The sequence below is a fragment of the Phyllostomus discolor genome, chromosome X (assembly GCF_004126475.2).
Source record: "Phyllostomus discolor isolate MPI-MPIP mPhyDis1 chromosome X, mPhyDis1.pri.v3, whole genome shotgun sequence".
In the NCBI taxonomy this organism is placed as follows: Eukaryota; Metazoa; Chordata; class Mammalia; order Chiroptera; family Phyllostomidae; genus Phyllostomus; species Phyllostomus discolor.
In genome coordinates, this window is record NC_050198.1 from 54943037 (window position 1) to 54966878 (window position 23842).

Genomic DNA, 23842 nt, shown 5'->3' on the forward strand with positions numbered 1-23842 from the left:
CCCAGTCCCTGAAATTGTGCCATGTTTTCTTGGGCCTTATACATTTATTTCTTGAGTCTTCCTGAATGTATACTGCTCCTAAAACCAAAGCCTTCATGATTGGATCTCAATTTCCATATGCCCTGGATCCTCTTGGCCTAAATCTCCATCTATTTCCCCCAAGTCATTTAGATAATTCCACTAACTCATGGCTTTTTCTTTTAATCTACCCCCCCCTCCACAACTTAAACTCCAGTGAGAGATAATCAATAACTCTTGAATACATATATATTTATTTAACTCGTAATATAGCATTTTGGATAGGCTAGGATGTTTTAGAGGGATGAGGCTGTGTAATCCACAGATGGTCGGATTTCTGTCACTAGGAGAGGCACTATTGGGCCAGAGCACTCAGTAACAAAAAGATCTTAGGTAAAATATTTGATGAAAAAGTCAATAATCATCTAATAAATATTCTAGCCAACAACAACACAGCATTTGTCTGAAGCTGACAAATCAGCCTATAAAAAGCAATTTTACTTGACCTGATGATATTCAACCTGGCCAACCTGTAATGCACAGCCAAATACAGCCTGATAGCTTCAAGGCTACAATTGGCTTGAGAAATTGAAATAATTGTGGGAGTGGTTCTTATCTGTCACATTCTCCATTCTGTAGAGGAAATGGTATCAAATATTGGAACTTTCCAAAAAGACCATCCATGGATTGCTTCATCCAGGTAGTCATATATAAATGTGTAAACCATGAAACATTAGAAAATTCACTTAGTGTATTTTAGCTGAAAAGAGTATGTGAATGATTTTTCTGTAATCTGAATGTCACTGCATCCAAAGTTACACAATGGAATTGCATGGTAAAAACATACAAAGAAAGTTACTCTTACTTACAAGTAGCTAGAACTCCAATGTAGCATTAAATTTTCTTTCATATACTCAAAACAGGTTTGACTTTATTTTTTATTATTTTGTGCTTTCTTCAATAAGACAGTATAAAAGTGGAAATAAACATAAATTGTAGACAGAACAATTTGCTAGCAGAAAGGATTGTGGTAGAATAGATTGAGTACAGCAACAACAACAAAAACTTATGGAGTTACCTTCCTTGAAGGTGTTAATTTAAATACAGGTCCTATTTCCTTTTCTTCAACTGGGTTCAGTTGAAGGTACTCAATGATTTCTCTTAAGGTTCCTGGCATTGCCAATATCCTATGAAAGTCTTAAGTTTACTGAAAGTAAGTATCTGGGGCACACCACACTCCCACTGAGTACTTTGTTACCATGTTGTTTCTTGGAAAGTAATTTTCATTTCATTATTTGACCTAGAAACTTCATTGCTTACCTCAAACCCAGTTTCATTTCATACTTTATTCAGTAGGCTTAGCTCTGAGTGATTTTTGACTATAACTGAAACTTAAATCTACCTTCAAAGAACAAAGTTGGAAAAGTGATTGAAAAGAATGGTACCACATGCTCCAGACAATTCCCCAAGTCAACTTACAAAGAGCTTTTGAGGAGGACAATGCTCATTTATGTATATGAGTCTTGGGAAATCTGCAAAATAATATCAGTATAGCCCAAATAGAGATACAACCAAGCTCTTCTGCCCAGGAAACAACAAACACCAGTAACTTTGATTATTCACTCACTCATTCATTCATGCATTTGTTTAATAAACATTATCCAGGCAACTGCTCTGTTCCACACACTATGTCAGGTGTTAAAAATACAACAATAAAAACAAAGACACAGCCCCCACCCTCAAGGTATTCATAATCTAGTAGGGAAGATGATTATTATACATTAAATATTTGTGTGCATCAGAATTACCTGAAGAGCTTGTTAAAATGTAAAATTTGTTTAAAATGTAAAATTTCACCTATGTGTCTAGATATTCTAAGTAGATCATGGGTGGGGTCTCAGAATCAATTATCTTAACAAATGGCAAAATTGATTCTAACAGGTGGCCTGAGGACCACACTTGGAAAAACATTGCTATCCAATATGACTATTACTGAGGCATGCAGGGTAGGGATGCTGAGTGTGCCATGGGAGCTCTGAAGAGAAGAACATAACCCAGTCTAGAGGATCAGAAATTAATTTGATTAAGAAGGGTGAGGATGGGGAAAGGTAGTACAGGCTAGGCTCAAAAGTAGGGTGAGGAAGTTGAAACTTTATCTCAAGGCACTAAAATCCAAAGGGCACACACAAAAAGAGAATGGCATGGGAGACCCAAGGACAAGGTAAAGGAAATTGGACTGAGGTGGAAGTGAAACATTTTTTGCACTTTTAGCATTTTTATTCTATTCCCTTGAGAAAAATTACTACTGTTTATTTCCTGTAGGTATCAAAATCATTATGTCTCTGTTCTAGGCCCAGAGACCAACTTGTGTAAATAGTTGAGCTTGGCTAGGGTAGCCAGTGTGAGGGAGAAAGTGATATCAAAGATGAAGCTGGAACAACACACAGACCTGAAAAGCCACATCCTAAGTAACTGGGACCTTCTACTGAATGTTATGGGGTATAGGGGGCAGTGAAAGGTTTTATGAAGGGGGAAAATAATTTGTTTTGTTTAAGAATTTGAGGATAGGCAATAAAGGAGAGACCAGAGTAACTTTGAAATGGAAGGCATACATTTTAAAACACCCCTACATTCTACTGGGGCATGGGTTGGGAGAGGTAGGGGGGAGGAGTTTAATATTCATTATATACTTAACTAAATGCCAGGTGCCATGCTTAGCAGTTTACACAGGCTATCTTTTTAAATCTTTTCAACAGCCTTGCTAGGTAGGTATTGTATAAAAGAGGAAATAGTTTCAGAGAAATGAAGAACTTGCCCTAGGTCATACCACTAGTAAACAGCAGGGGAACTACATTTATTTTTGTCCAAAGGCAATGAGTTCTCCATTACAGAGAGCTATTTCCTAGCACTGCAGAATCTTATTGCGGTTGCTCATTTTCTGATTTAGCAGCAAGTACATATGGGGTTTTTTTAAACCAAAAAGCTCACTATGTCATTAGATATGTAAGTCTGAGCCTGCTATTTGTATGTCTTCACCTTGCTTTCCATGTTATGTGAACAAACAATACAAAAGTGTTATTTAGAGGATTGATATACATAGTTTGTCTCTCCTACACAATAGTAAGTCATTTGACAACAGAAACTGGGTTTTATCAGTATTTCAGCAGCAGTATGGTACCTGGCATCTAGTAGTTTGTTGAATGAATTGATGAATCAACATCCACCAAGGTAATGGAAAGAAAGAAGAGTTTTGGCTTTGTTTCAATGCTCCAATCTGGGGGCTTGTTACAGCTACCACTTTGTACAACAATAATGTTTTCACAAATCTCCAAAAGTAGACTCCTTGAAGCAGACTCAGCTCCTAGAAAGGAAAAAGCTCTGGTTCTGACATCTCTAATCCCTGTAGTGGAATTGACAAAAGTACAAACCATAAAGCTTTATTCCCTTCAATGATAGTGATAAGGACTGGGATAAAGTTTATAACTGCATTTGCAATGGAGGGTTGGTTAAGCAGATAAAGAGTATAAACAAAATTGTAAAAGGAATAACTATTTAACCTGTTTAAGAAGACAAACTTGGGGGGGTGGGCTGGGATGGGGGTAAAAGGCAGAAAATTGTACTTGAACTACAATTTAAAAAAATAAAAATAAAAAAATGAAGAAAAAAAGACAAACTGTTCTCAGGCATTCTTAAGGAAATTCAAGTACATTTATGTGCAAATAGTTGTATTTATAACACTCCACTCTGATTATGTAAATAAAGCAGATTCTTAAAGAACATCTATTTTTAGCATAATTTTAGTAACTGTATATACTCCACAATAAAAAACACTCTGTTTTGAAATATTCTGTCTCAGAATTTTTAACAATTCAGAGGAACTGCCTCTATTAAGTAGTATTGATGAAACTCTTATATGTAACACTTCTACCTGGATCAATTTTCTATCCAGCAATAGTATCTCCTATGCAGTGTTGTCCCTCAGTCTCTCCTAATCCAATCTAGAGCTCTTCTTACCATCTATGTCATTACTGCATATATATGTGTGTGTGACAGAAGGGAAAAAAGGAGATGAATGTAGGGAGATGAGTAATGTTGACTGATTTTATGTTCCTTATAGGGGACAAAAATGAATGGTATAATTTTTTTTTCCCTTCCAGTATATTTCTCAACCAAATGAACAAATTATAAAGTTTATTATGTATATATGATTATAAAATGAATATATTTATATTTATAAACATATTCATTTAATATATTTTATATACATGTTTTCTCTGTCCTTGACTGTAGATTTTATTATAAGCAATTATTATTATATGCAATCATTTAACAGTTCAAAATTCTAGTGGGCCAAATTGGCCAGTAAAAGAGCTGACACCCTCCTTTCTGGATAGCTAGCTCCTTGTTTAGAGCATCATTCTACATTTTTACCTAGAATTATCTTAATTCATTTCAATATAATCTATACTTCTAAATCACTGGTAATTTTTAATTCTCCAATGACAAAAGAGGCATTCTCTATATTTTTTCTCCAATGGCTTGAACCCAGACTACTCAGATAATTTATCCTGAGAAACTCAAAACATTAATAGAAATGTAAGCTTTAATGCACAAAAATTACATCTATAATATCTAGTTATTTTAGATGCTTCAAATGAACTTTATTTTGTATCTTGTGTATTAGACACTAACTGAAGTTTAGGAGGGGAAGAACTGCTGATCTGGAGAGCCAATGAATTCTATGTTCACTTGAAACTTAATGGCAAGCTTTCATCCCAGAAACATAAGGAGATTCTTGTGGCCTACAGTTGCATTCTTGCCGTTCAGCATAATCAATAAAATCTGGGGCAGGCAAGCCAGACAGGATCATTAGGGATTTGTTCCAGATTGTGAATGTTGGACAAACTGGAAGAATAAAGGTCACATCAAAAGTATGAAGATGAAGAGAGTTAGCTGGGTCATAGAAAGACAGCATGTTGTTGTCATAATCCAGAAGGACACCCAGACGCTTCAACTGTGGGGGTACATCCACCAGCATTTCTTTGTTGTTATGTCTAACTATGAAGTTACTATTGCATCTAGAAAAAACCCATGAAGAGGCATTCTTGCCAATCCATTCATTCTTGGGAGCTGATTTGTAAGCAATACCAATTGCATACCTGTGAGAGTGGAAAGGAGAGAGAAATAAACATTTATTAATGATCTGAGTTATACTAAATACTATACAGACTATATAAGAAATAGAATACATGTTTCTTCCTTAAACAGTTTAAATTTATATCCATAATGTTGATACTACTAGAGTTTTAAAAAGTTAGCTATTAGGGTTCCAAGATGGCACCAGAGTAGCTGGCAGCTCCATTCATCTGCTCTCAGACACGAACAGGATTTGAAGTCAGAACACAGAGTGGAGAGTGAGTGAGAGTCTGTGAGTGGGAGCATATGCAAAGGAGAGCATGGGGAGTAAGCAGGGTGACATAGGAACCGGCCGCCTATGGGGTACCTGGGAGCCAACCACCTGGGCTTTCTAGATGGACCACCACTGCTGCCCAACCCAGCACTGCTGGTTGCATAGAGTTGGGGTGGTTGCAGATTTGCTCAGGACCCACGAGCTACCAGGGCAGTGAGAGAAGGCCTGGGAGGTACGGGCTCCAGAAACGGCACAGCAGGAATAGGCAGACTCAAGGGTAAAAACCTCCAGAGGGAGCAGGGACAGCATGCTGTCACTGCCTTGTATTACTGTATAAGCTGAGGGGATCTTCCCAACACCATCCGGGAAAGATTCAGAGAGAAACTTTATCTAAAATCGTTGTAGGCCCACCCTGGCTGGTGTAGCTCAGTGGATTGAGCATGAGCTTGCAAACCAAAGGGTTGCTGGTTCAATTCCCAGTCAGGGTACATGCCTGGTTTGCAGGCCTGGTCCCCAGTAGGGGGTGTACAAGAGGCAACCACAGATTGATGTTTCTCTCCCTCTCTTTCCCTCTCTCTAAAAATAAATAAATAAAATCTTTTTTTTAATTAAAATTGTTGGAGGCCCTGTAAGGAGCTGGCTAGCCCTGACCATGAGAGACTGTTATTTTTGGGGAGAGGGAGTATGTGGGGAACAGGACCCCCAGGGATTCATGCTATAGTATGTGGGCCAGAGAGAAACTCTTTTAAAAGGGGGAGCTGAGGTGAGATCCAAGGCTTGTCTGGGACCCAGGTATTCAGGCCTGTGTGCATGGGCAGGATACAGCAGCCTTGCTAACTAAAGTCAGAGCATACACTGAAGGAAAGAGAAGACCTGACCCAAAATGGCTTGCAAGCAGAGGGCAAAGCAGAGTTGTGAATTTAGGCCAAATCTCCTACAAGAGAGCAGCAGGCTTAGGTCTGAAAGGCAGGAACTGAATGCCTGAGATTTGCTCCAGTCAACCACAGGCTTTCACAGACAGGCGAACCCAACCCCTATCTGCATGGATTATAGGCCCTGCGGAGTGGTGAGGTCAGGACCAGGAATTTCTTGCTGCTGTGTACATTTCCTCAGAGGAAAGAAGAAAAAGGCCCTACACCAGACACTATGTGCTACACTGATCCTTGGACCTCAATATACTAAACCCAGCACAGCAGAAAAAACAGAGACAGGCACAACAAGGTTCTATCTTCTCTCCTTTATAGAGATTTGACATAAATTTCATATCCTTCAAGTTTGGGCATAATATGACACCAAGTTTTATAGTATAGTTTACTTCAAATCTCATATATTGTTCTGCCCTTCTTTTACTCCGTAATAATTCCTTCTTCCTCCTTTTGTATATTTGTTGTAAATTCTATTTTCTCTCTTGCTACAACTTGTTTCTAATCCAAACTATTACTATTTCTCCCCCTTCCAGCCTCTCGGAACCATTTGTGAATGTCATTAATCATCTCATATTCCTTGTTCCATTCTTAAAATACCCTTATTCTCTCTCCATCTTTATAAATCTTTGCTCACAGGTTGTGGATAAGGTGGTGGTTGTTATAGTTCTTCAATCTTATTTTAGATCGTGACTATCTTTGTATTTCAAACTTCAAATTTCACTGTTCCCATCTTCCATACCATTTTGCCTTCCTCCTGCCTTTCCATTTTTTTGTTTTAAATGTTAATTTTTCTCCATCTTAGCTGGATTTTCATCCCACATTCTTAGTATTCCTTCTCTCTCTAACCTCTCAAACTAACTTCTCTTTGCTCTAGACATCCCTGAAGCTCTTCTTTCTTTCCTCATGTCCCATTGTTCCCATTCCACCTGTATAAATATTAGCTCATTGATTGTTGATATCTCTGTGGTGGAGATTTTTCTGCAATTAGAGCCATATTATTTTATATATAACATATATATTTCTTACATATACATTGTTATTGTTGTTGTTATGGCTGTCTGTTTTTTCTCTCACAAGATATATACACATATATATGTTTTCTTTAAATTTCAGTTTTAACATAATACTACATGCTTCTCCTCTTATTCCATTACACTTTTCCTCCACCCTTTTTGTTACAAAGTAAAATTTATTTTCTTTCCCACTTAGCCTTGTCTGTATTCACTACTCTTATTATTGCTCCTCTTTCTACACTTGTGAAATAACTTTTCTTTCCGTTAGCCATCTCATATTCATTTTTTCACTCTTATAATATCTAAATCTCTTTACACCTTTATTAATCTTGATGCATTGGCTGTTTATAGCATAATTGTGGGTGGAGGATACCTTTGCAGGTATAGGTCTCATTTCTGTGCTGTTTGCTTTTTGTTCTGGCAGCACCTCTACAACAGCATACGAGACATGGAGGGAGGAGTGACTCTCAGTAAGACCCCACCAAAGAACAACAAACAATAACCTAAACCCAATTATAACCACATAAAAGGCATAAAGATCAGGGAAAGAGTATCAAGTGCAGGTGATCAAAGAGACTGCACCACTGAGTTCCACAGGTCTCCTAGCACAGAAGATCACACCACAAAGTAGGGTGTCAAAGCAGGTAAATGCAACAAGTAGAAAAAACACAAGAGTCACCTAAAATGGGGAGGCAAAGAAACAAACCTCAATCAAAAGCCAAGGAGGAATCCCCAGAAAGACTGCTGAATGAAATTGAGGGAAGTAAATTATCAGACTTCGAGTTTAAAATAATGGTTATAAGAATGCTCAAGGAGCTCAGTGAGAACTTCAAAGAACTCCAGGGAAGCTCCAGTGAATGACACCAGCATGAAAAAGGACATAGAAACTATCAATAAAGGGAGGAAATGAAAAACAAAATATCTGAAATGAAGTACATGGTAAAAGGTATTAAAAGCAGGTTAGGTGAAGCACAGGATTGAATCAGCAAGCTGGAGAACAAGGTGGAAAAAAATCCCCAGACAGAGCAACAAAATGAAAAAAGACTGAGAAAGAATGGAGAGGAGTTAAGGGAGCTGCAGGACAACATTAAGTGTAATAATATCCATATGATAAGGATACCAGAAGGAGAAGAAAAAAAAGTAAATAATACAAAACTTGTTTGAAAAAGTAACAACAGCAAATTTCCTTAACTTGATGAGAAAAAAAGTCATGCAAGTCCAGGAAGCACAGAGGGTCCCAATCAAGAGGAACCCAACATAACAAAGAAAAAAACTTCACACCAACATCGCTGATGAACATAGATGCTAAAATCCTCAACAAAATATTGGAAAACCAAATCCAGCAATACATTAAAAATATCATACATCATGACCAAGTGGGATTAATTCTAGGGATGCAAGGATGGTACAATATTAGAAAATCCATAAACATAATATATCACAGAAACAAAAGCAAAGGCAAAAATCACATGATCATATCAATAGATGCAGGAAAAGCATTGATAATATACAGCACCTATTTATGATAAAAAACATTCAGCGGAGTAGGAATAGAGGGAGGATTCCTCAACATAATAAAGGCCAGATATGAGAGACCCACAGCCAACATCATGCTCAATGGCCAAAATCTAAAATCTTTCCCACTAAGATCAGGAACAAGACAAGGTTGTCCACTTTCAACACTTCTGTTCAACACAGTATTGGAAGTCCTAGGCACAGCACTCAGATAAGAAAATGAAATAAAAGGCATCCAAATTGGAAAAGAGGAAACAAAACTGTCATTGTTTGCAGAGGACATGATAATGGACATAGAAAATCCTATAGACTTCACCAAAAAACTGTTCCACCTAATAGATGAATTTGGCAAAAAAGCAGAATACAAAGTCAATATTCAGAAAGGCATTTTTGTATACCAACAATGAAACATCAGAAGCAAAAAATCAGGAAAAAATTCCATTTGGTATAGCAACAAGAAAAATAAAATACCTAGGAATAAACCTAACCAAGAAGGTAAAAGACCTGTACTCAGAAAACTACACAACACTGAAGAAAGAAATGAAGGGAGACACAAACAAATGGAAGCATATACCGTATTCATGGATCAGAAGAATTCATATCATCAAAATGTCCATACTACTCAAAGCAATTAATAGATTCAATTCAATACCTATTAAAGTACCAATGGCATATTTTACAGATACAGAACAAACACTTCAAAACTTTCTATGGCACCATAAATGACCCCAAATAGTGGCAGTAATTTTGAGAAAAAAAAAAGCAAAGTAGGAAGGCTCACAATACCTGATATCAAACTGTATTACAAGGACATTGTAATTAAAACAGCCTGGTACTGGCATAAAAACAGACAGACCAGTGGAACAGAACAGAGAGCCCAGAAATGAACCCAAGTCTCTATGGTCAATTAACATGTGACAAAGGGGGCAGCAACATAAACTGGAGTATAAATAGCCTCTTCAACAAATGGTGGGAGAGCTGGACGGCTACATGCAAAAAAATGAAACTTGAGCAGCAACTTACACCATACACAAAAATAAATTCAAGGTTGATAAAAGATTTTTTTAAAGATTTTATTTATTTATTTTTAAAGAGGGAAGGGAGGGAGAAAGAGAGAGAGAGAAACATCAATGTGTGGTTGCTGGGGGCCATGGCCTGCAACCCAGGCATGTGCCCTGACTGGAATTGAACCTGTAATGTTTTCATTCGCAGCCCGTGCTCAATCCACTGAACTATGCCAGCCAGGGCTGGATAAAAGATTTAAATATAAGTTTGACACCATTAAAGTCCTAGAGGAGAACATAGGCAGGAAAATTTCAGATATTTCATGCAGAAGTATTTTCACTGATATGTCCCTTAGAGCAAGGGACATAAAGGAAAGAATAAACAAATGGGATGTTATCAAAATGAAATACTTCTGTATGGCTAAAGAAAACAGTATTAAAATAAAAACAGTACCAACTGTATGGGAAAACATATTTGCCAATGATACCTCAGACAAGGGTTTAATCTCCACAATATATAAAGTACTCACATGACTCCTCTCTAAGAAGACAAGCAACCCAATTAAAAAATGGGCAAAGGACTTGAACATTCTCCAAGGAGGACATAGAGAGGATACAGAGACACATGAAAAGATGCTCAGTATTGCTAGCTATCAGAGAGATGCAAATTAAAATCACAATGAAACACCACCTCATACCAGTGAGAGTGGCCATCATAAACAAAGCAACAAACAAGTGTTGGAGAGGTTGTGGAGAGAAGGGGACCCTAGTGCACTGTTGCTGGGATTGCAGACTGGTACAACCACTATGGAAAACAATATGGAATTTTCTCAGGAAACTAAAAATGGATCTGCCTTTTGACCCAGCAATTCCACTGCTAGGATTATATCCTAAGAACCCTGAAAGACGAATCCAAAAGACCTATGCACCCCAATGTTCTTAGCAGCACAGTTTACAATAGCCAAGTGTTGGAAGCAACCTAGGTGCCCATCAGTAAATGCATGGATCAAAAAACTGTGGTACATTTACACAATGGAATTCTATGCAGCAGAAAGAAAGAAGGATCTCCTTTCCTTTGCAACAGCATAAATGGAACTGGAAAGCATTATGCTAAGCAAAATAAGCCAGGCAGTGAAACACAAATACCATATGATCTCACCTTTAACAGGAATCTAATCAACAAAACAAACAAATAAGCAAAATATAACCAAAGACACTGAAATAGAGAACAGGCTGTCAGTGACTAGAGGGAAGAGGGGAGGGAATTTCAGGGGAAAAGGGGAAGGGTTTGCAAGAACAAGTATAAAGGACAGGTGGATAATAACAAGCAGGGGAGGAAATGGGAGGGAGTTGGGGAGGACTGGGGAGGTGAGCTAGGGTGGGGCTAAAAGGCAGAAAACTGTACTTGAAGAACAATTAAAATTAAAAAAAGATGCTCAGTATTGCTAGCTATCAGAGAAATTCCAATTAAAATCACAAAGAGATACCACTTCACACCAGTGAGAATGGCCATCGCAAACAAATCAACAAACAAGTGTTGGAGAGGATGTGGATAAAAGGGAATCCTAGTGCATTTTTGGTGGAATGCAGGCTGCTGGTTCCACTGTGGAAAATAGTATGGAATTTCCTCAGAAAACTAAAAATAGAACCGCTTTTTGACCCAGCAATTCCACTGCTGGGATTATACCCTAATAACCCTGAAACACCAATCCAAAAGAACCTATGCACCCCAATGTTCATAGCTGCACAATTTACAATAGCCAAGTGGTGGAAGCCACCTAGGTGCCCATCAGTAAATGAATGGATGAAAAAACTAAGGTACATTTATGTGATGGAATACTACATAGCAGAAAGAAAGAAGGAGCTCCTGCTTTTTGCAACAGCATGGATGCATCTGTAGAGCATTATGCTAAGTGAAGTAAGCCAGGCAGTGAAAGACAAATACCATATGATCTCACCTTTAAGTGGAACCTGATCAACAAAACAAAAAAGCAAGCAAAATATAACCAGAGACATTGAAATTGAGAATAAACTGACAATAACCAGAGGGGATGTTGGAGGGGATAGTGGAGGGAAAAAGAGGAAGCCTTGTCAGGAACATGTATAAAGGACACATGGGCCTATCCAAAGCGGGGTGGGATCAAGGGTGGGAAGTGGGAATGGCTGGGGTGGGGGGCAGTTGTGGGGCGAAAATGGAAACTGTACTTCAACATCAATAAAAAATGTGAAAAATCAAAATAACATCGTATGTCAACTATAATTTAAAAAATCAATAAATATTTAGTTAAAATAAAATGAACAATTTCAAAAAATACTGTGGTATATTTACACAATGGAATGCTATGCAACAGAAAGAAAGAAGGAGCTCCTACCCTTTGTGGCAGCAGGGAAGGAATTAGAGAGTATTATGCTGAGTGAAATAAGCCAGGCAGTGAGAGGAGACAAATACCATATGATCTTACCTATAAGTTGAACCTAATCAACAAAACAAACAAAAAAGCAGAAAAGAACCAGAGACAGGGAAATAAAGAACAAACTGACAGTGACCAGAGGGAGTAGGGAGGGGATAATGAGGGAAAGAGGGGGATGGGTCAAGTAAGGAACATGTACAAAAGGACCCATGGACAGGGACAATGTGGTGGTGATTATCTCTGGGAATGGGGGATTTATGGGGAGCAGGGGAGAGCTATTGAGGGAAGAATGGAGACAGCTGTAAGTGAGTAACAATTAAACAATGGGGAAAAAAGTTAGCAATTCCGGTGATGTAGTAATTTCCAACTCCTAGCTCAGTATATATTTCATGATTTTATTTTTAAAGGCTGGCACATTTTTCGAGGAGTGGTTTTCATCACACCTTTTAACCTTGACTTATTGGTATTATGTTTGTGGTATAGAAATGGATCTCCCTGGAACCTAGCAACAGGGGAGAGAAGTGAAATGAAAAGTGAGACCCACTCACCATGTTGAGGAACCCATGACCACCTCCCAGTAGTGACAACCACTGTCAATGAATATATTTCCTGCTGCCCCATAGCACCCAGTGCCACTAAATCTCTCTGGGGTATGGCTTTTTTTCAGAGAGCTTTCATCCTTCTCCATCTGCAATCCATCATTTGAGATCTTCAACTTCTTGTGAGTCATTTTGGGATCCAGTTTAAAGGGTTGGCCTGAAAAAAGTAGAAAGGAGAAAATGCATGAGGATGTATTTAAGAATTCTTTGTCTTCCTGGAACATCACTACCAGAGAAGCCCCAATATGATGATTATTCTTGGGTCAGTACAAGTTGGCTGATGTTTGATTATATTAAGGAAGCAGGCCAGAAGCCACCATTTTCAATAAAATAAGAATATGCTGCCCCCTTCATATATTATGAAATTGAAAGGGAATTCTTAGGGTCTCATTGTGTTCTGTACTTAGCTTTTACTTAACTGGATAGATTGGTATTTGGGTGGATTTTAGGGGAAGAAGTGTTTGAGCTGAGCAAAGTGAAGAAATAGATGAAATAATTGCTGCTGGGTGACAACAAAAAGCCAAAAATAACTCAGAACAGGACAATTTTTTCCCCTCTTACAACTGGGATACAAAAAATATAATTAGGGAACTTCATTAGAATGACTATTATATCATCAATAGTCAGAGAAAATATTTACTGGACAGGATCATTCACAACAGAGAATTCTTTATCATCATATGACAAAATCAAGTTACTAAGAACCAATTGCTCTGTATCGCAAGGGCTGTATTATACAAAATTCATGTGTACCAGACATTGTTGGTGAACACAAAATCCATTCCCTACTTTCTCTCTCTTACCCACTTTCACTATAGAAGCTAGAAAAGCTAAATATTCCAGCACCTAGCCTCCCTTGCTGCTACAGGTGGCTAGTAAGATGGAAGTAGTTGGAAGCAGAAGTCAGACAGTGTGGGAGAATCTTCTGGGAAAAATGCATGTTTTCTTGATAAAAGGAATACTCATCATGTATACCATCCCTTTCTCCCTTCTTTCTACCTTGAAAGAAAATATGACATCTAGAGTTTGCAGTGGCCATACTGTGGCCATGTGGCAAAAAGCCAATATAGAAAAGGGGAAAAAGCATGGATCTTTTATGATATCACAGAACTGCTGCAACAGCTCTACCTTCAAACCCCTTGCTATGTTAGAAAGAGAAAAAATACATCATTAAAGCTACTAACAAATAACTATTTGTTAAGCTAAGTTGAATTTTTTTGTCATTTGCAGTCAAAAGCATTTCTAACAGGTATGGCTTCTCTGCTGTAGGATTTTAGCAGATTATTCACAAATATAGTCATGTTCCACATATCAACATTTCATTCAATGATGAAACACATATAGGACAATGGTATACCATATAGCCTAGGTGTGGAATAGGCTATACCATCTGGGTTTGTGTAAGTATACTCAATGATGTTCACACGACAATGAAATTACCTAATGATTCATTTCTCAGAATGCTTCCCCATTGTTAAGTGGTGCATGTTTGTAGTATTCTTTTATGCAACTGTCCCCCAAGCATGAGGGTGGGGTGCAGTGAAATACTCTTCACTAACATCCTCCCAAGCCACCCGCTGTTTTATGTATATCTGTGTCCACATATATTCCAAGGCCTTGAACAAACCCCTTGACCAAAGCACAAACTACAACAGTAAAGCTCCTCTATCCTGGGCCTCTGCTCTCCTGCACAGCTGTAGATGTCTGCTCAGGCTAACTGTATTCCCTAGCACAAAGGGGATTCTGATGTCTCCTTTCAGAATCACTGTAACATACTGTTTGTTTTTAGTCGGGTAGGTTCACTGTTCCGGCTGCCTGCTTGATTTATGGCTTTAACAATGAAGATGTAGCGTGTCCCACTCTGGAGTCCATGCACTGTGTAATGGTTCTGCTTAATGTTGGGCACAATCATCCAGCTATCCACCGAATTATACAGGCCTGTAACATGTGGAAAGACAAGGACATTACCTAGCAGGTAATAGAAACAGAATGAAAAACACATTGAAAATTCATCATAAGCCCCTCAAAAGTGAATTTTATTTTGTTTTCTTATGACTCCTGGAAGACACAGTGATATGAACCTCCTCTGCTTCCTTCCTCCCATAGAGCTAGGTTCATGCCTGGTAACTTGCTTCTGATAATTGAATGTAACTACTAGCAAAAGTTAGGTTAATTCAATTTTCTTCCAAACAATATAGGAAAAACTACTCTACAAAATTACAGAATCACCCCTTTTATGGAGTCTAGATTTTTTCCACAAAGATCCAATCTGAGGCTGAGTTTGGCCTCATATGGATAGAGCAGTCCTGTGCAGAGCATAGGAATATTGAATCTCAAATCTGAAAAGACACCTAGACACATATTTCCCTCATTTCACAAATGAGAAACAAATGGAGAGAAGAAAAGTGACTTGCCCAAGGCCACAGATAGCTGGTGATGGTGCTGAGAGTAAAATCCCATTCATTTTAATCCTAGTCTGGTGTTCTCTCCACTACATCACAAGTCACAGGGTGAACAACAATGTTTTGCTGACTCTCTAAATTAACAACTCTTCCAGGGCTTATGACTCAACTCTTTCACCTCATCCTCACTCTTACTTCCAAGACTAGTTGGGCTCCAAGGTATCATATGGAAGCCAAGGAGGTAACACAATAACCAAAGCAAAATATCATTTCTTCACTTGACACTACAGTTTTATCAGTTCCTGGTTCTGATTCCAATAGCTATTTGAGGTTAGATGGCCCAGAAACACACTATTGTCTGGAATCTTCTTTCCTCCCAAGTAGGGAAAAGGATCAGAAATCTATGTTTTTGCTTTTGAAACTCTTTAGACCATAAGCATTGACTTAAACAGAGAAAAACATACATAATTAAAAACATGTATTTAGATATACATGTACATGTATATAGGTATCTGTGGATTACCTATGTTTCTTCTCTCTTCTGTTATCTTGTTTTCAGTCAGTTTACTGCCTTTTAAACACAATTCTATCAGAGGGTGGAAAGGAAAGGGCAATGAAAATGAGTAGTGAATTTAGTCACTTCTATGCAGCAGTAGTAAAGGGTTTAAGTGAGGCTGAAAATAAAAACAAATTAATTTTTGAAAGCAATCTGATTGGAAGGGTTTATAATTAGTTTGAGGGGAAAGTATAAAAATTCTGAATTACAAGTAGAAAAAGAAGGACAATGGAGGGCACACAGATATGCTATAGGAAGAAAAATAATTGGTGGAAATGCTCAATGATTCTTAGAAAAAGACAATAAAGGATAAGAACCAGGGACAATGTTTGAGGGTTTGGCTGTCTATGTATCAATGCACAGTATTAATCATAAACTGCATATGGATTTTAATACAAAGAGGGAAATATATGATCTTTCAGACACACTTCTAAAACTACAAAACAAAACAGACTTCACAATGAAGTATTATGCAGCTGTAAAAAAGTATGAGGATGACCTCTGTGAACTGATATACAATAATTTCCAGGGTATACTGTTAACTGAGTAAAGCAAATTTTTAAGAGCTTATATATAAATGCTAACTTTTTTCAAGAAAGAAAGACAAATAAGAAAGCATACATACATATGCCTGGAGCTATAAATACAACAATAACAACAGGAAGGAAAAGCCAGAAAATAATGAAATTGGTTATCTACAATGGATGGGGATAGGGGAATAGGATTTAAAAGATATAAGAGAGAATGACATTTCTCTGAGTGTACATTTTTGTACAGTTTTTCCTTTTGGAAACACATAAATTTGAATATTAAAATGAAATCAATATGACTGGGAAAAGTGAGGACTAAAACTGTGGGCAAACTGAAACAAATGAACCCAACTCCATTTCAAATGAAAAATATCCACACCAAAGGGATGGGGGCAGGAGGAGAACTGCAAACAAGTGTTGAACTATTGTTTGTTTTTGTAGTGGTATGGGCAAAGCAAAATCTGAAACTATTGTTGATATATTATGGGAGTGAGCAAATGAGTACATGCATTAATGTTGGGAGCCAGGGTTCTCATTGTTGAAGTAGGAACATATAAATATGGAATGGGTAAAGGCAAGAAAGAACCTATGAGGATGGACTGGAATTGGAGGTACTGACAGAAAATTATATTATCTAAATAAATAAATAAATATGTATGTATGTATGTATGTATGTGTATACATATGTGCACATATGTTAAGTATATGTGTATATACAAGGGTGGGCAAAGTAGGTTTACAGTTGTGAGTACATGAAACAGTTTAATCGTGTATTATTATTTATTAATTATTATATTATTTTCCATATGAATAACTATAAACCTGCTTTTGCCCACCCTGTATTATGTGTGTATAGGTATACATACATGGGTGGATGTATGTATTTCTAGTTGTCCAGGTCTTGGTCTCTAATACCATTCTCTCCCTTAAAAGAAACCAGGATTTGTTAGAAAAACAGCTTATTAAAAACTGGGAAGGATAAGTTCAAAATGAGCCTAGAACCTCTTGCTATGCTGGAAAGTAAGGAAGTGCTCAAGAAAATGATGGGACAATATAAGGACCCAGGAGTCAGTTTAAAAGGCTTCCATTGGCTAAATCTAAGCAACTGGAGTACCAAAATAAGTAAGGACAGTAAAGAATTATCAACCATTCAAAAAAGAATCCAGGAGTCCACACAAATATGCAGATTATTAAATAAACAAATGGAGGATGGGGCTTTTGCTTACAGTAGAATGCAGAGTGCCAGTTTGCAAATGTGGGAGGGGATGCTCAGTTGGAAAATCATCATTTTGCAATCATCAGAGTAAAGATCAATCAGGCAAGAATTATTGATGTTAAAACAGGAGTGGGAGTGGAATAGGTTTGATGAGGAAGCAAGATATTTTCATGGTCTTAAAGCATCACATAGAGATTGCTTATTATTTGCAAAAGGAAAACAGTACACAGTGAACAAATCAGTCAGCACTTTTGACCAGGAGATCAAAGTTAGCATCACCAATGAAGGATAAATGGACATCATGTGCCTCCAGATGTGACATTTTAAGGATGACATTTAAGTGTAATACGTAATCCTAGACAATAAAAGACAATATTGGGTCCTTTATAGGTTATAAAAGATATTATTGGGTCAACTGTTAAGACTTGAATATTAATGGTGGGTTAGATAAAAGTATTGCACCAGTGTTAAATCTCTTAAAGTTGATAAGTATATTGTAGTTATTTAAGAGAATAACTTTCCTTATCCTAGGAAATGATGAAGAGTTTAGGAGCCAAAGGCCATGGTGTATGCAATTTACTTTCAAATAGTCAAGAAAAAAAGAGGAGCATAGAGAAATCCAGAAAATGATAAAGAAAATGGGGAGAAATAGTAACAATGGGTGAATCTGGATAAATAGTATTTGGGAATTCTTTGCACTAGTCTTGCAACTTTTCTGTAGTTTTGCAATCATTTCTAAATTTAATAAAGGTAAATATGTGATCCTCTAGGTATGGCTGAGTCTTGGTGAGATAGGGTTTATGACTGAATTATGGTAATGGAATTATACACCATGTTCAAAAGGGAAAGATCAGCCCTGGCTGGTGTAGCTCAGTGGATTGAGCTTGGGCCTGTGAACCAAAAGGTCACCAGTTCAATTCCCAGTCAGGGCACATGCCTGGGTTGCAGGCCAGGTTCCTAGTAGGGGGTGCATAAGAGGCAACCACACATTGATGTTTCTCTCCCTCACTTTCTCTCTCCCTCCCCTTTTCTCTAAAAATAAATAAATAAAATCTTTAAAAAAAAGAAAAAATATTTAAATAAAAAAGGGGAAAGATCACAATATGGAAATCCATGAACCTGAGTGTAAATGTGTGGTGGAAAGCATTCCCGTGAGAATGAAAAGGAGGGGAAATAGAAGTTACATCTTTGTGGCAGTATGTTACAGACTTCCTAGCCACACACAGGTTGTAGTCAAAGCTTTCATAACACAAAACACAAAATTTAAACAACGGAAAGCTGTATAGTAATGGAGAAGACAATCATCCAAACACCTGTTGGAATTCTTATTCAGCTAACATTGTCTGAAACAAAACTGGCTTATGACTATTCCATATCTTAGATGAGGTAGGGATAAAATTAAAAATGAAGGAAGAAAGTTGAAAAAAATAATGGGAACTACTCCTGACAAAATTCTAACCAACAAGGATAAAATTTCTAGTTAAAAAAATGTGGAGTATGACTATTTTAAGATTCCCCATATGAGCTGTATCATAGTATCTGTCCTTATGTGTCTGGCTTATTCCACTTAGCATAAGGCCATCCAGGCTCATTCATGCTGTCACCAGGGGCAGAGTTTCCTTCTTTTTTAAGGCTGAATAATATTCCATTGTGTGCATATACCATATTTTCTTTATCCATGCATCTGTTGATGGATAACTTTTTGTATGCCAATCATACCTAAATAAAAGGGTTTGAAAAGACAGGAAATGTAGAAAACAAAGGAAAGTAGCTCTTGGAAGTGAGGTTCAGTCAAGAGTGGCAGGCCAGACTGGCAGGTAGGACTGGGACCTTGAATCTTCATGAATACTTATTCCCAGTAAAATAGTTTCAGCTTCTCTGCCCACCACCATCCAAAATTTTGCTTCAGGGTCTGCTATTGTCCCAGTCCTATTTCACTTTTCTATCAATGGTCAGAAGAAAGACATGGAAGGCAGGCTGGGAGCAGAAGTAAATCTATTAGAAGGCAGAAATTTGATTCAAATGGATATTGGCAGGCTGGAATGAGGAATCAATGCTAACTAGATTAAATATAATAGGGATGAATTCAAGTTGTTGTATTTCCATTTAGACAATAAATTGAATAAGAATGGGATTTGAAATTCACAGGAATGTCAGCTGACCATATGCTCACCCAATATTCAGTAGTCAATGTAACTACTCTTTTAAAAAAATGGTTCTGAGCGAGAGGTAGGACATCAGCTATATGCAAGATAAATAAATCAGCTATTCCCTGAACTGGTCAGACTACTTTTGGAGTGTATTCACTTCTTTTCACAGCACATTTATAAAGCATTTTGATAAAGGAGTGTGTTCATAAAAAGAATACTAGGATGGTAAAGGGTCTGAAACATGAGAAGCAATTTAAAGAACTGAGAATGTTTAGCCTGGAAAAGAGAAAATTTACAAGGGACATAAGAACTACCTAAAATTATCTGAATAACTGTCATGTGAAAGATTTATCAGGGTTGTTAGTGAGGCATAAAAGAGCAGGCCGAGGACTAACTGGTAGCTGTTGTTGTTTAATACAAGGAGCATTAGGCTTGAAGTCTGACAGGCTTGGATTCAAATCTTGACTCCATCAGTTTGTAGCTTTGTGAACTTGGGCAACTCACTAAACTTGAGCCTCAGTTTCTTCATCTATAAAATAGAATTAATATCATTTCATAAGGCTAAGTAAGAACTCTTGAGGACTAAATGAGATTATATAAGTGGGAGTATTTGTAAATGGCAAAACATTATACACATGTAAATTAGTATTGTCATTATTTACTAGGAGAACGAATGAGTCCTTTTATAAAGAAGCACTGACAATTAGTTACAGTTGCACAACAATTAAATGGGCTGTTTTGTTACAAGTGAGTGATCCATCACTGGAAATAGTCAATCAGAGACAAGATAATCATCTACTGGGTGTCTGGTAGAACAGAAGATTAAAATAAACGACTTTGAAGATCACTTCAAATTTGAAGATGCTGTAATCTGATTCCTATTAAGACATCATTCAAGCTTTTCTTTGCAAAGAATTATACATACTTGAAAATAGAGATGACAGCCTTTAGATCTTTTCCAATTCTTTGACTTACTCTCAATTCCAGGAGACCACTGTTCTCCCCATATTGGGAAGAAGCAGCACAGTTGCTGGTTCTAAGACTTTCCCCAGCAAGAGAGACAAGTGCAGAACAGCATGTTGGGAAGGCCTTGGAGTTTGTGACTTTACAAACTGAAGAAACACCCAAGAACACTCAAGATCACAGCTACCTCGGCTAAATGGCTTAGGTTGAAGCTGCACAAGGCAAGTGTCTTTGAGAGTTTGACCCCCAAAGTCCTCTCACCTCCCCACCCCACTATGTGGCTCAGAATTCTCACAGTTCAGGAAAAGGAGCCTATTGGGATGGTTTCACAACTCCTCTCATGCAAGCTTGTGAAGTCAGAAACAGAATCACAAACACACAGGTAAAAGAAAATACTAAGTTTCAGCTATGCAGATGTAAACTTAGGGTGGGAATCAGTTTCAGTCTTGAATCCAGCTTTAATTCTGCTTTCATTTCCATTTTTCCCCAGTGCATAGAGGAGAACTTGAACCTCGAACACTCTTGTTTGACAATCAATGAGTTAAGTTCTTACTCCAATTCATCAGAAGCTGAAACCATAATGTGAGAGCTAAATGATGCCTTTTTGAACATCCTTAATTTTGTGGCCCACTGATACAGTTTTGTATTTGGTGTAATTCTTGGAGGAAAGGGAGAAGGAATAAAGGGGAGAGTGACAGAGACAGGAGGCCTGTCACTATATTCACTAATACAAATGGATATGGTAAAGGAAATAACTAGTCTTTGAACATAATTATTGTATTTTACCATGATAATGAAGTGGAAGAGTCAAGGAGAGAGATGATCACATGTATAGAAAGCAATGATGGTGACTTAGCATCCCAGCAATTAATCATGAGTTCTTTTCTGACTTGGGAGAGTGAGGTGACAAGGAGTAACTGAGAAAAGGCTAAGAATTATATAAACAAATGGGAGTGGCCCCAGTGACTTCCCTGCAAGAAAATATACAACTTTCTGATGGGCAACACTTTAGTAAGCCCTTTGCAAGGCCCTGGGAGAGCTTACACTGTCTATAAAACACTGTTCTAAACAACCTAACATGACTTACAAACACTTGCCTCGTGGCGCCCCGGCCAATCTTGAGCAGCTTACTGCTTCCTTACATTTCCTTATCTCTGGCCACAGGCCCCAATTACACCATGACTTACTGATGAAGTTAGCCTGGCCAGTGAATATGGTGTACTGAAGCTCATAGGAGCTGATGCTGAATTCATCATCCGAGATCCAGTGGACTGTAATGGTGTCATGGGAGGCAGTACAGAGTTCTTCTCGGATAGATGGTGGGTTTGGGGCTGTAGGGAAAGGAGGAAAAGAAGGTAAGGAAAGTACATTCTCTGTTCTGGAATTTTGCAATCATTACTCACACTGCCCAACCCAACATGTTATGGAGAGATTTTAATAAACAGTTTTAGATTGCACATAATACAATCTGAAGCAAAGATCTAAGAGCTCAAGCTCCCTCAACTCACTTTTGCTTCATTGATAAAGATATTTTAGGCAAGACATAAGCTTAAGTTATTGAGATGAATGACCAATTATCTACTCTGTCTGCATAAATACATGTAAATATTAGACCAAAATGGTCATACAGTTTTTTTATTACATGACCTTCAACCTATTTCTTTTTATGTCAAAATAAGTTTGGCAGTATAGCCAAGTATAAAATATGTGCTTCCCCATCTGTAAAATAGAGATGATAATTACATCATAGATTTGTTGCAAGGACTCATGACATAAAATTAATATACAATGTCTGGCACAAGTAGATGTTCAATAAACGACAGTTATTTTAATATATTAACAAAATAACTACAAATACAAAGTTATTATATGTGTGTATTTTCCTCATAAAATAATAATTCAAATAACCCTGAATGTAGTCGGCATTTTTAAAAGGCTGGTTGTATTCCTTTATTTTATAAAACTATTTGTAAGCCAGATATTTCTTACATTTTTCTTTCCAATCTGCTAATTCTTAAGTTTCCTTAAAACCATTTGAGTGGTATCTGTACCTATGTGGGACACTCTCTAATATTCCATCAGTGTCAACTGAATTCTACCCCATAACAAGTAACAATATATTACTGACAGGCTCATAAGGAGGAATCCATCAGCAACTTCTTGTTTTTTTACCTTTAAGTATAAGTGGTATCCTTATTCTGCCCCCATAAATATTTGACAAATCATCTTTCTTTTCTGTTACATAAACTAAAATGTGTTCTATCTAAACAGATACGTGTATCATCCCTGGCTGGTGTGGCTCAGTGGACTGAGTGCTGGCCTGTGAATCAAAGGGTTGCTGATTTGATTCCCAATCTAGGGCACATGCCTGGGTTGTAGGCCAGGTCCCCAGTGACCTGGGGGGGGGGGTGTGTAAGAGGCAACCACACATTGATGTTTCTCTTCCTTTCTTTCTCCCTCGCCCCCCTCTCTCTAAAAATAAATAAATAAAATCTTAAAAAATAAAATAAAAAGATACATGTACCATTTTATAGGTTATAAAAGCATTTTAATTATAAATATTGGCCTTTTCACATTATTTCAAAGTATAAACACAACAAAAGAAAATAATTAAAACAGGAAAAGATACACAGTATTTTCACACCTGTTAAATAATCTAGCCCCTCCAGCAATTTCTTTTCTCTAGAAAAATCTAAAGCAAAGTTTTCAAAGGCATCATTAAAATTGATGTCTGGAATCAGAACTTGAGAAGATGCAGTTGCCATAGCGACCCTGTAAAGAGAAAAGTACAATATATATCAAAATACATTTGCAACCTTTATCCAGTGTTTGATTTCTGGTTTAACAAGGTGAAAATAAATTACTTGTATGGCTTGATTCATTAAGTGAAAAATATATCTGTTTTTTTGCCAATGAAAGCATTTTAATGTTAATTATCAAGAACCAATTATGGGTTATATCATCTTTATTCACATATGTTCACCTCTCAAACACACTGCCCCATCCTGCCTTAATTTTTAGAAGTAAAAACAGAATTTTTTCCCCTCTGCATCAATTTACATCTGGCAGGCAGCATCAAAACTAGACCTATGAAGGCTTACTATGAGCAATTTGAGAGATTTTTTTCTC

At 37.4% G+C, this 23842-nt stretch overlaps 1 protein-coding gene across 4 annotated transcripts in view; it reads right to left on the bottom strand.

The window, feature by feature from the left end:
- Positions 1–932: 932 nt before the first annotated feature.
- The window catches only part of MID2 (midline 2), a 179912-nt gene continuing 157002 nt past the window's right edge, over positions 933–23842 (bottom strand). For 2 of the 4 annotated variants that reach the window (XM_036016934.1, XM_028522571.2), the window contains 5 exons: positions 23358–23485; positions 21811–22044; positions 14673–14834; positions 12846–13053; positions 933–5177 (listed from right to left, as the gene is read on the bottom strand). In XM_036016934.1, the coding sequence (XP_035872827.1) occupies positions 4775–5177; positions 12846–13053; positions 14673–14834; positions 21811–22044; positions 23358–23485 (1135 nt within the window). In that variant the 3' untranslated portion in view covers positions 933–4774. Of the gene's footprint in view, positions 5178–12845; positions 13054–14672; positions 14835–15821; positions 15885–21810; positions 22045–23357; positions 23486–23842 lie in introns of all 4 variants that reach the window. The other 2 variants (XM_036016935.1, XM_028522572.2) reach the window with 2 other exon arrangements.